Source organism: Archocentrus centrarchus, chromosome 1, assembly GCF_007364275.1.
Source record: "Archocentrus centrarchus isolate MPI-CPG fArcCen1 chromosome 1, fArcCen1, whole genome shotgun sequence".
In the NCBI taxonomy this organism is placed as follows: domain Eukaryota; kingdom Metazoa; phylum Chordata; class Actinopteri; order Cichliformes; family Cichlidae; genus Archocentrus; species Archocentrus centrarchus.
The window spans coordinates 32,955,707-32,966,114 of record NC_044346.1 but is presented as its reverse complement, the minus strand read 5'-3'; the positions used below and the strand labels follow the sequence as shown (position 1 = coordinate 32,966,114).

The 10,408-nt window shown below is 39.9% G+C and overlaps 1 protein-coding gene across 1 annotated transcript; it reads right to left on the bottom strand.

Annotated features, from left to right (window-relative positions):
- Positions 1-7,077: 7,077 nt before the first annotated feature.
- On the bottom strand, positions 7,078-10,354 carry cep20 (centrosomal protein 20). Its single transcript, XM_030737203.1, has 4 exons — positions 10,091-10,354; positions 9,187-9,384; positions 7,971-8,055; positions 7,078-7,594 (listed from the first exon to the last, which is right to left on the bottom strand). The coding sequence occupies exons 1-4, from the start codon at positions 10,116-10,118 to the stop codon at positions 7,483-7,485; spliced, it is 423 nt and encodes a 140-aa protein (XP_030593063.1). The 5' UTR covers positions 10,119-10,354; the 3' UTR covers positions 7,078-7,482.
- Positions 10,355-10,408: the final 54 nt, after the last annotated feature.

Genomic DNA, 10,408 nt, shown 5'->3' with positions numbered 1-10,408 from the left:
GTGGAGCTGAACGAGGGAACCCTCCTCCTCCTCCTCTTCCAGCTGCATCATCGTCCAGCTGCAGGCAGCATCCGTTATTAGCGGGGCAGGAAGCAGCTGACATGCGCACTGCGGACCCCAGTAGGTTTGAGTCACAGGGAGGTATGAAATGAATGAAGAGGCGCTGAATGGAGAAGGTGCGGCTGTGAGAGAAAGATGATTAGAAGGTCATACACTCGACAATATGGAAAACACCACAACTGCTTAATCTCTGTGCTTACCGTTCCAGCAGAAAGACATCACGTTTATGTGTAAGACTAGTGCACATTTAGGCTTTGATGTCAGATTATGCTTGTATATTAAGGTGGTGTGAAACACAAGTTTGAAGTACTTCATTGTATGTTTTATAATACCTTATACTCCACTGAGGCCAAATGAATAAAATGAGCTTTTAAGAGATGAGATTTTAAGAACATGATATAACTTGTTGTTTCAGCAAACCAAAGGATAAAAAGTTGGGTGAGCAGTAAACACAGTAGGCAGTTGGATCAACTTGAATTTATGTCAATCGATTATGCGGCTTCAAACATTTTAAGAATGTGCTATTACCTGCTGTCTCAACTAATTTGGTTATGAAAAGTTGGGCTAGCAATAAAAATATATAGTAATTCAACATTAATTAAATTGATGTCTTTACAGTGCATCTTGAATTATAGTCATATTAACACAAATTACACGGTGAGTATTCTAGTTAGTGACAATCTTAATCTAATCTGGATATTTTTTGATCTTGTGGTTCAACCACTGTTATTTTTTCTCCTGAGGCATTTCAAGATAGGCTGGCAGGGTGGTGCCATGATGAGCGCTGCTTCAGTCTTACAGAAGGTTCCTGATTTGAACCTCCCGGCTGGCTGGGGACTTACTGTGTGAAGTTTATATGTTTTCCCTATGTCTGCATATATTACGCAATGTGTTCCCACTCCTCATAAGGCAAACCAGCTGTCCACTTAACAGGAAACCCCTTTTACTGTAACCTCTCCGGAGAGTTTCCCTCTAGTACATAACGCATAAATTACATGAATGTGAGTTTTTTTTGTGTGCATGTACATCTCATCCTTCTGTTGCTACGCACACACAGCAAACAGCCAACCCCCCCATCCTGCAGCATCCCTCCTGTTTGCATCTTCTTTCCAATGGAACTTCCTTTATAAGGACACTGTTCTATTTGCTCCAGTAAATCAAGCTGCTGGTTGATACTACGCCAGAGACATAGCACAGTGTTGGTGTGTGTGTCTGTTGTGTAAAACTGATGACAGACCAAAGACCAACATTAGGGTCCTCCAGGCTCCTTCTGGCCAACATCAAGAAGGTGGGGTGGCACCAATGGAGAAGGACCATGGGTTGAGAAAACGAGGACTGACAGAATGAGAGACGCAGCAGTGGGAGGGATGAAGAGTGAGGAGGAGGAGGAGGAGGGAAAGAAAGCAAGAGATACACTGAACAGAGAGGTTGCAGTGTGTGCCATATAAGGAGAGTGGCGTCTGTATGGAATCTCTGCAGCTTTCTGTGTTACTTTCAAAGTCTAACACAGGCAGCCATTCCAGGCCCCAGTGACTAAATATGGTCCAACAGCAATAGCATTGTTCAAACAAAGTTACTCCTATGGTTTCTAATTCTAACTTCATTTAAATGCAGTTAGCTGTGACAGACAAATGGTTTATCCTTATCTGTCTAGGGTACATAAGAGAAATACTTGCAGGGCAGTGTATTTCTTGTTACTGGTAGAGAGAGAATGCATGAAATAAGCAATTTGCAGCTTGAGTTTAATGCCTTTGAAATAAGTAAATAAAGGCTCTGGATTTCCTCTAATCAGTATATAAGAGGATCATTCTTCTACTTGCAGGGATTATCCATGATAATCCGTGCAAGTAGAAGAATGAGACAAATTGAAAAAAAACTTTAAATGGAAGAAGAGCAGCACACCTGCTGAAAAAAAAAAAAAGAGTTTGACCTAAACTTTGCCCTGACATTCACCCACTGCCAATCACCTGAAGTGGAGAATAACATCTGACTTGTTCCCAAGAATGAAGCTGTAAAAACTCTCAGTGGGAGTGAACATGGATTAAAAACTCTGAGCGAATGACGGTTACATCCCACTCCAAATGAATTCAACAGGCAGGATTTTTACATTTAAATTAGAGGTTAATATTCTGTATTTTATTTATAGAATGCAAATGAGTTATATATGCAGCAAGTGACTCAAATACATATTTAAGCAGTGCACCGTTCAAACTAAGCCAGCTGCGATGGCTCAAGCAGTTGACCACGTACATGTGGAGGATTCCCGCAACGCAATTAAAAACATGAGCTGTCAAAATAAGATCTTGTACATACAGCATGTTTTATGTTTTTTTTTCTTCATCCGCATGTCCATACATGGACATCTATTGCAGAGAAAATATGTTTATGGATATGTTTGACCCTCAAGGAATGTAATTGCATTCTAATTTAAGCACAGAGGCAAACATCAGTTCAGTCTGCAGCAGTCAAAGGACCAGTGCATTTAATCCTATTTATACAGCTGTCTGTTTTACACACAGCTAATTCATACAGTGAAGAAGAAATGCTACCTCTTATTGGGCAAACTGCCAACTGAACAGTCATGTGTCATTGTTCAACTCGAGCAGCTTATAAAGCCATTTTAAAATAAACAGTTACATCTGATGCCAGCGAATTGGGCGCCTCAGAGAAACAGCCTTTAAGGACAAGTCAGGTTTGCACTACAAAATAATATAAATTCAGACACTCTCAGATGAATAAAGATGTAGCACTAGTTTTATATGAGGCTGAGAAACAATAAATTAGGACACCGTATAACATTAAGCTCTTGTACAAGCTGCACAGAAGGGACGTCGATCAGTTTGTGGGCAAATTCAAGAAAATACACCATCTGTTAAATTTTATGACTTCACTCTTTGAGTGGATTCATCTGAGTGACTGTGATCAGCATAAACAATCTTCCATAACTTAAAAATAATTTAGACCTGGAGCGGGTTAGAAATGGTTTCAACAGTGGAGCTCAGCGCCCAGCATCGGTAATCAGGATGAGAAATAAAAGGCTGCCTCTGCAGATAAACACTTGCAGTAACTTAGGGCTTCATGTTGTCTGAGATAAAAACATCAAGTTCCCTTAAATGGTGAGAGTGGATGTGAGATGCAAAAAGCGTGGGTTTGATGCAGTACATATGCAGCGTGGGATCTGGGCTACAAACAGTATGGTGGCATACACAGATTAACTGAAGTTTTGTTGTTGTTTCAAGGCCCGATAAACTAAAATTATCGTGGCGATAAGAACCTCATCACCGCTTCTCTTAAGCTGCAGAGAGCAAATGAGAAAAAGAAGTAAACAAGAAAGAAAGAAGCTACAAATAGAAGTCTGGAAGAAGCATTATAATTCAACTTAGTGATGGGGTATCATTTTAAATAAGCTGATGTGGACTGATGGGCATTAGTAAATACAATTAGGCCAGCTCAAGGGCAGGAGTGCAGAGCATGGGTGGGTTTAGTTTTAGAGAACAATACAATGCCTGCTAAAAAGTTTATACAATCACAGGAAAATAACTCAGTGTTATTTTGGTAAACATTCAGCAGCAGCTACAGAATTTAAACTGCCCTGTGATGAAAACTGTTAAAGAGAAACTGCTTGCATTTACAATGAATACATTTTTTATTTGGAAACCCTGCAACACATTACTGTATCATTCAAGTGACAATACGAGCTGTAAGATCAGCTCAGAGGGCTGTGTTATTGCACGTTAATTAAAGTGCACTTGCTGTGGTCTCTGCTATTTTTGCAACTTTTATGCTCAAGGTCCCATTCTCAATATTTTCTGATTACTTGAAATTTAAATCATCAATAATTTTTTTTTTTTTTTCATTTTTTCATGCTTTTCAAATATTGGACACTGGGAGACATACAGTGTTTTAATTTACAGTGCCACATGGCCGTCCATCCATCCATCCTTCCTTCCTTCCTTCCTTCCTTCCTTCCCTCCTTCCTTCCTCACAGAAAGGCCCCAGCCAGCCAGTGGATTCAAACCCAGGACAGTCTTGTTGTGCCGCATGTTAGAAATGATTAAACAGAGACTACATGTCTGAAAACTTTACTCCAGGTAACAGGTCACATGAAGGGGTAAAACCCCTGATGGTAATGACCCACGCTTTTTTTTCACACCTTGACTCATGTAATGATGCACATGACCACCTCCAAAGGGAACAACCCCCACTAGGGTTTAAATATCTGGTATTCTCCACCTTTTGGTTTTAGAACTGAAAAAAACCTCTTAGATAAGAGGAGAAATGTTTTTAAAAAAGAAGTCCAGTCAATTTATTTCAAGCTCTTCAGAATAGTGGGAATGGCACTTTGCCCAGCTACAGTGGGCAGCAGGTGGTAGACATTAGAGTTAAAAATTACACTGTATTTATGCAAATGGTTAATACAACTGCTATGACCATGACCACAACCATCTTTAGTTGATTGGTAACATTACAGATCCATGTATTTTTTTTTATTGATTATAAATTATATTTATATATTATATTTACTTATTATAAATTTATGCAAGTAATTTATGATGGTTAGAATGACCGCCTATGGGAGTTCTAGGTAGAAATACTCATAACTCTTTGTGTTTTGTAATTTTAATAAAATGACAATGTTAGAATGCAATATACACACATTTCGCATATAGATTTAATTTTATTAATCCCTTTAGGAAGATTCCGTCAGGGAAACTGAAGAAAAGTCAGTCAGAGATTAATAATAACTTGTGATTACATGCAGAATGGTGTATAAACAGAGCATAGAGATGAATGAAAAGAAAAACTTTATCAGAACCCCTCAGCAGCTTAGGACTATAGCAGCATAACTCAGGGATGGTTCAGGACCCCTTGATCCAGTCCTAACTTTTATAACTAAAAGGAAAGTTTTAAGCCTAAGCTTAAAAATAGAGTGTCTGTCTCCTGAATCCAAATCGGGAGCTGGTTCCACAGAAGAGGGGCCTGAAAGCTGAAGGCTCTGCCTTCCATTCTACTCTTAAGTATCCTAGGAACTACAAGTAAGCCAGCAGTCTGAGGGCGAAGTGCTCTGTTGGGGTGATATGGTACTATGAGGTCTTTAAGATTCAGATGGGGGCTGATTATTCAAAACCTTGTATGTAGCAGAGGAATTTTAAATTAAATTCTGTATTCAACAGGGAGCCAATGAAGAGAAGCCAATATGGGAGAAATCTGCTCTCTCTTTCTAGTCCCTGTCAGTACTCTCGCTGCAGCATTTTGGATCAGCTGAAGGCTTTTCAGGGAGCTTTTAGGACAGCCTGATAATAATGAATTACAATAGTCCAGCCTAGAAGTAATAAATGCATGAATGAGCTTTTCAGCATCACTCTGAGAAAGGATGTTTCTAATTTTAGAAATATTGTGCAAATGCAAAAAAGCGGTCCTACATATTTGTTTACATATCCTGGTCAAAAATGACTCCAAGATTTCTCACAGTGTTACTGGAGGCAAAGGTAATGTCATCCAGAGTAAGTATCTGGTTAGATACTATGTTTCTAAGATTTGTGGGGCCGAGCACAAAAACTTCAGTTTTATCTGAATTTAGAAACAGGAAATTAGAGGTCATCCAGGCCTTAATGTCTTTAAGACATTCCTGCAGTTTAACTAATTGATGTGTGTCATTTGGCTTCATGGATAGATAAAGCTGGGTATAGTCCATTAAAGTAAATATTATTAAAAAATGATCAGATAGGAAGGTGTTTTCAGGAAATATTAAGTCTTCAGTTTCTATGCCATATGTCAGAACAAGATCCAGAGTATGATTAAAGTGGTGAGTGGGCTCAGTTACATTTTGAGAGAAGCCAACTGAATCTAATAATAAATTAAATGAAGTGTTGAGGCTGTCATTTTCAGCATCTACATGGATGTTAAAATCACCCACTATAATTATTTTATCTGAACTGAGCACTAAATCAGATAAAAAGTCTGAGAAATCAGACAGAAACTCTGAGTAAGGACCAGGTGGACGATAGATAATAACAAATAAAACAGGTTTTTGAATTTTCCAATTAGGGTGGACAAGACTAAGAGTCAGAGTTTCAAAAGAATTAAAACTCTGATTAATTAATGAGCTGGAGTGGAAGGCTGCTGCTAATCCTCCTCCTCTACCTGTGCTTTGAGGATTCTGGCAGTTAGTGTTACTCGGGGGTGTTGATTCATTTAAACTAACATATTCATCCTACTGTAACCAGGTTTCTGTAAGGCAGAATAAATCAATACGTTGATCAATTATTAAATCATTTACTAACAGGGACTTAGAAGAGTGAAAGAGACCTAAAGTTTAACTGTATTAATCCTTGGTGGAGTTGAGGTTGCTATATTAGTTTATTCTTTTTGAATTTTTATGCTTAAGTTGTTTTTCGGGGCAGCATGGTGGCGCAGTGGTTAGCACTGCTGCCTCACAGTTAGAATACCATCTGGAAGGCCTGGGTTTGATTCCACCTTGGCCCAGGCCTCTCCATTTCTCTGTGTGGAGTTTGCATGTTCTCCCCGTGCTTTCCTCCGGGTACTCCGGTTTCCTCCCACAATCCAAAGACATGCACTTACTGGGGTTAGGTTAATTGGCTACTCTAAATTGCCCATAGGTGTGAATGAGAGGATGAATGTGAGTGTGAAAGGTTGTTTGTCTCTCTGTGTTGGCCCTGTGACAGGCTGGTGACCTGTTTAGGGTGTACCCTGCCTCTTGCCCTATGACTGCTGGGATAGGCTCCAGCCCCCCCGCAACCCTGAACAGGATGAATGGAAGTTGTTTTTTGGTGGTCTGGGAGCAGGCGCCGTCTCTATGGGGATGGGGTTTTGGGGGGATGGCAGGAGGAGAGACGCTGCAGAGAGGCGTGTAAGACTGCAACTCTGCTTCCCCATCTCAACCCTGGGTAGTCATGTTCTAGTGTTAACCCTGTGGCTTCAGCAGTCTTGGGACTTGTCTGTAGTAATGCTGCCACCACATGGTGCAGAATGAAAACAGCAATTCAATAACTGAAGTTGGTGAATAAATAAGTTTTTATTTTTACACTCTAAAAAAAAACAGTAAAAAATGTCAATTATTTATAAAATGAAACAGAAAATGCATCAACAAATGTAATCTCAATCCTCAACTATGACGAAAACAATTAGGATTACTAAAAGCAGCATCACTATGACTCATATAAATGAAGTGCTGGAGTCTGATAAATACAAAATGTAAAAAAGGCCACAAGGATCATTTGGAAATTTATAACAATGACACAGAGATTACTGAGCTAACAAGAACTTATATACTCCATGCTCTAATGGCTGTAGAACAGTGAAAACCACACACATAGGTGGAAATCCACTGAGGTGTTATCTATCAGTCAATCCATCTTTTTAGTCTGTCACCTTCACAAGTCATTGTTGTACCATCAGATTTTAGGCCTCCGTTCTGGGAGCTGTGTTAACAGCAGCAGCACCTCGCAGAAACACCTTCCCTCCATTATCACTGCTGTTCAGGAAGTGGGACACTAAGCCGTACAAAAGAGGTCTGCAAAGTAAAATGGAAAAAAAAAAGAGAAGGAAAACGGGTTGAATGACTAATTATTTAAATGTGTATGTCTTTCAGTTTTCCCTGGAGATAAGTGCTAAAAAAGTCACAAGCTAGTGTAACATCCTTTTCACACGTGATTCCCCCAGAGATAATCTGACTTTTACAACACAAATAGTCCTGTTTCTTCAAAACTGTGGATTGAAGCTAACACTTCTAGGTATTTCAAGATAAAACTATGATGCTGATTCATGGAGACATTGGGAAATTGTTACACCCACACTGAACATACCCCAAAGAGTTCAGTAAATTTTTGAACGCAGTGTTCAGGAGCAGACTGTACTGGTATTTCCCAAATCCTGCTTTCTATACTTACACCGACTTGGAGCTTGGATCCTCTGCAACTTTCAGCTCACTTGCCAGGAACTGTCTGTCCAAAGGAACTTCGGGTTGGCCCGACTCTGTGAAAACAAACAGTGCTGAGAAATATTCACTTTTCTCAGGAGTAGTTACTAGTTATACTGGAATCACAAACATAAGCAGTCGTCAAGTGTCAAGAGTAATATTTCTGCTGTTACCACTGAATTCACTATTTCACCACAAATGGGTCACTCTACCATACCATGTAAAGACACACTCATTGAACACTTTATTAGGTAATGGTCTGGATCTGCTTTTGCCTTCAAACTTGCCTTAATTCTTCATAACACAAATTCAATAAGATGCTAGATGAGATTTTGGTCCACTTTGACATGACAACATCACACAGTTGCTGCATTTTTTTTGGCTGCACATCCATGATGTGAATCCCCACCCTATTAAATCACCACCAAGGGCCTGAACTGTTGATACAAGGCAGGATGGATCCATGCTTTCATATTGTTTATGCCAAATTGTGACCAAGATTCATCAGACCAGAGAACATTTTTCCAATATTCTGTCCTCCAACTTTGGTGAGGCTGAGTGAACTGTAGCATCAGTTTATTGTTCTTAGCTGACAGGAGTGGCACCCGGTGTGGTCTTCTGCTGCTGTACCTCATCTGCTTCAAGGTCTGACACGTGCATTCAGAGATGCTCCGCATGACTTGGGTGTAATAAGTAGTTATTTGAGTAACTGTTGCCTTCCTACTAGTTTGAAGCAGTCTGGCCATTCTCCTCTGTCATCAACAAGGCATTTTTCACCCAGAAAATTGCCGTTCATTGGATATTTTCTCTTTTTTGGACCATTCTCTGTAAACCCTAGAGATGGTTGTGCCAGAAAATCCCAGTAGATCAGCAGTTTCTGAAATATTCTGACCAGCTTGTTTGGTGCAAACAACCATGCCACATTCAAAGTGACCTAAATCACCTTTCTTCCCCATTCTGATGCTCAGTTTGAAAATCACCAGATGGTCTTTAACCATGTTTACACGCTTAAATCCACTGAGTTGGTGCCATGTGACTTGATGATTATATACTTGTGTTAACTAGCAGTTGAATAGTCGTACCTAATAATGTGGCCGATGAGTGTATTTGACATTGTAAAAGTAGTTAAAGCTGTTAAAGTTAGTAAAAAAAAAATGATGCGCTCGTACTTTAATGTCCTCACCCACCTGCCGTCAGTACCGACGCTGTGTACCTGTACTTGTTGAATTCCAGGTACTCCCGGATGAGCTCGTTGATGAGCAGGTTTTCATGGGACAGGGGCGGTCGCGGTTCACGCTGGTCATCCAGGGCGCTGAACACCTCCGCCCGGATGCGAGCCTTCAGCTGGCCCAGCACACCGCGGGATTCCAGCGTTTCCCTCAAAGCTAAAACATTCACAATTTTTAAAAACCGGAGCAGCGCAAGAATAATACTCCGGAAAACTGAACAACTCCACGGGATAAACCCGACTTGCCTTTTTGTTAGTAAATGCAGTTTACAAACGAAAGGGGGATGTTTTTGTAATGTACGACGTACCCCGCTCAAAAAAATGCCAATTTAACATATTCTTTGCATTTTTAAAGCTATAGATCACTTTACTAGGACTCATACTCATGTCAAAATCGTTACAAGCCACTCTTGAAATCGTAGTAATTTTCAACCATTAATCTGTTTCCATTGTAATAAAAATGTTTATTACATTTCCTCCCCATACGCTAACTAGCTTAACTTTAAACTAGCTAGCTATCGGCTGTTAGCGTAGCGAGTAGCGGAAATTTCACGAAAAAGCTAGATCGCATAAAGTATATTGCGTCTTTAGTTGTGCCGAACTGAAATAAAGGTTTTAATAGTAAAGACAGCAATGGGTTGATTTATGTTTAACATTTCCCTAAAACCAGTGCCATTCAGGTGGCTGATTTAGCAAACCTTTGAATGGAGGCTGGAAAGGACGTGTTGTTAACTTGCCAGTCTCCGTAGCTTCTCACTAACTTGCAAAATAACATCTAAAGTTGTGTGGGTTGATTAGAGATCACATTAAGTACTAGTTAGGATATAAAATAACGAATAATGCTAATAACAGTGAGTGCTTACCACACTTTAGTTCAGTGATGGTCGCCATTGCAACAAGTGTAAACGAACAGCTGCCTGTAGGCTACTCTTCGTAGACGTCTGCCATCTAGTGAGTGAGTCTAGTAACTTCAACTAAGACCCCCAAACGATGTGTTTGTCGTTTTTGTAAACTCTACATTTCACATGCGTCTTCCGACAGTTTAATGCTTCATATTACATAACACTAAAATTATTATAAGCCCGGCCCTGGTTACATGCAACAAACCGCAGTAAATCTCCCATTTAATGAGCTTTGGTTAAGCTCTGATACAAAAACGTGTATGTACTTAGAAAGGCAAA

Excerpts from the sequence above, each read along its gene's own strand:
- cep20 (XM_030737203.1), bottom strand. The coding sequence starts at position 10,118 with ATGGCGACCATCACTGAACTAAAGTGTG. Across the intron at positions 9,385-10,090 it reads CATCACTGAACTAAAGTGTG|CTTTGAGGGAAACGCTGGAA; the intron begins GTAAGCACTCAC and ends TGAATGTTTTAG. Across the intron at positions 8,056-9,186 it reads AGCGTCGGTACTGACGGCAG|AGTCGGGCCAACCCGAAGTT; the intron begins GTGGGTGAGGAC and ends TTGTTTTCACAG.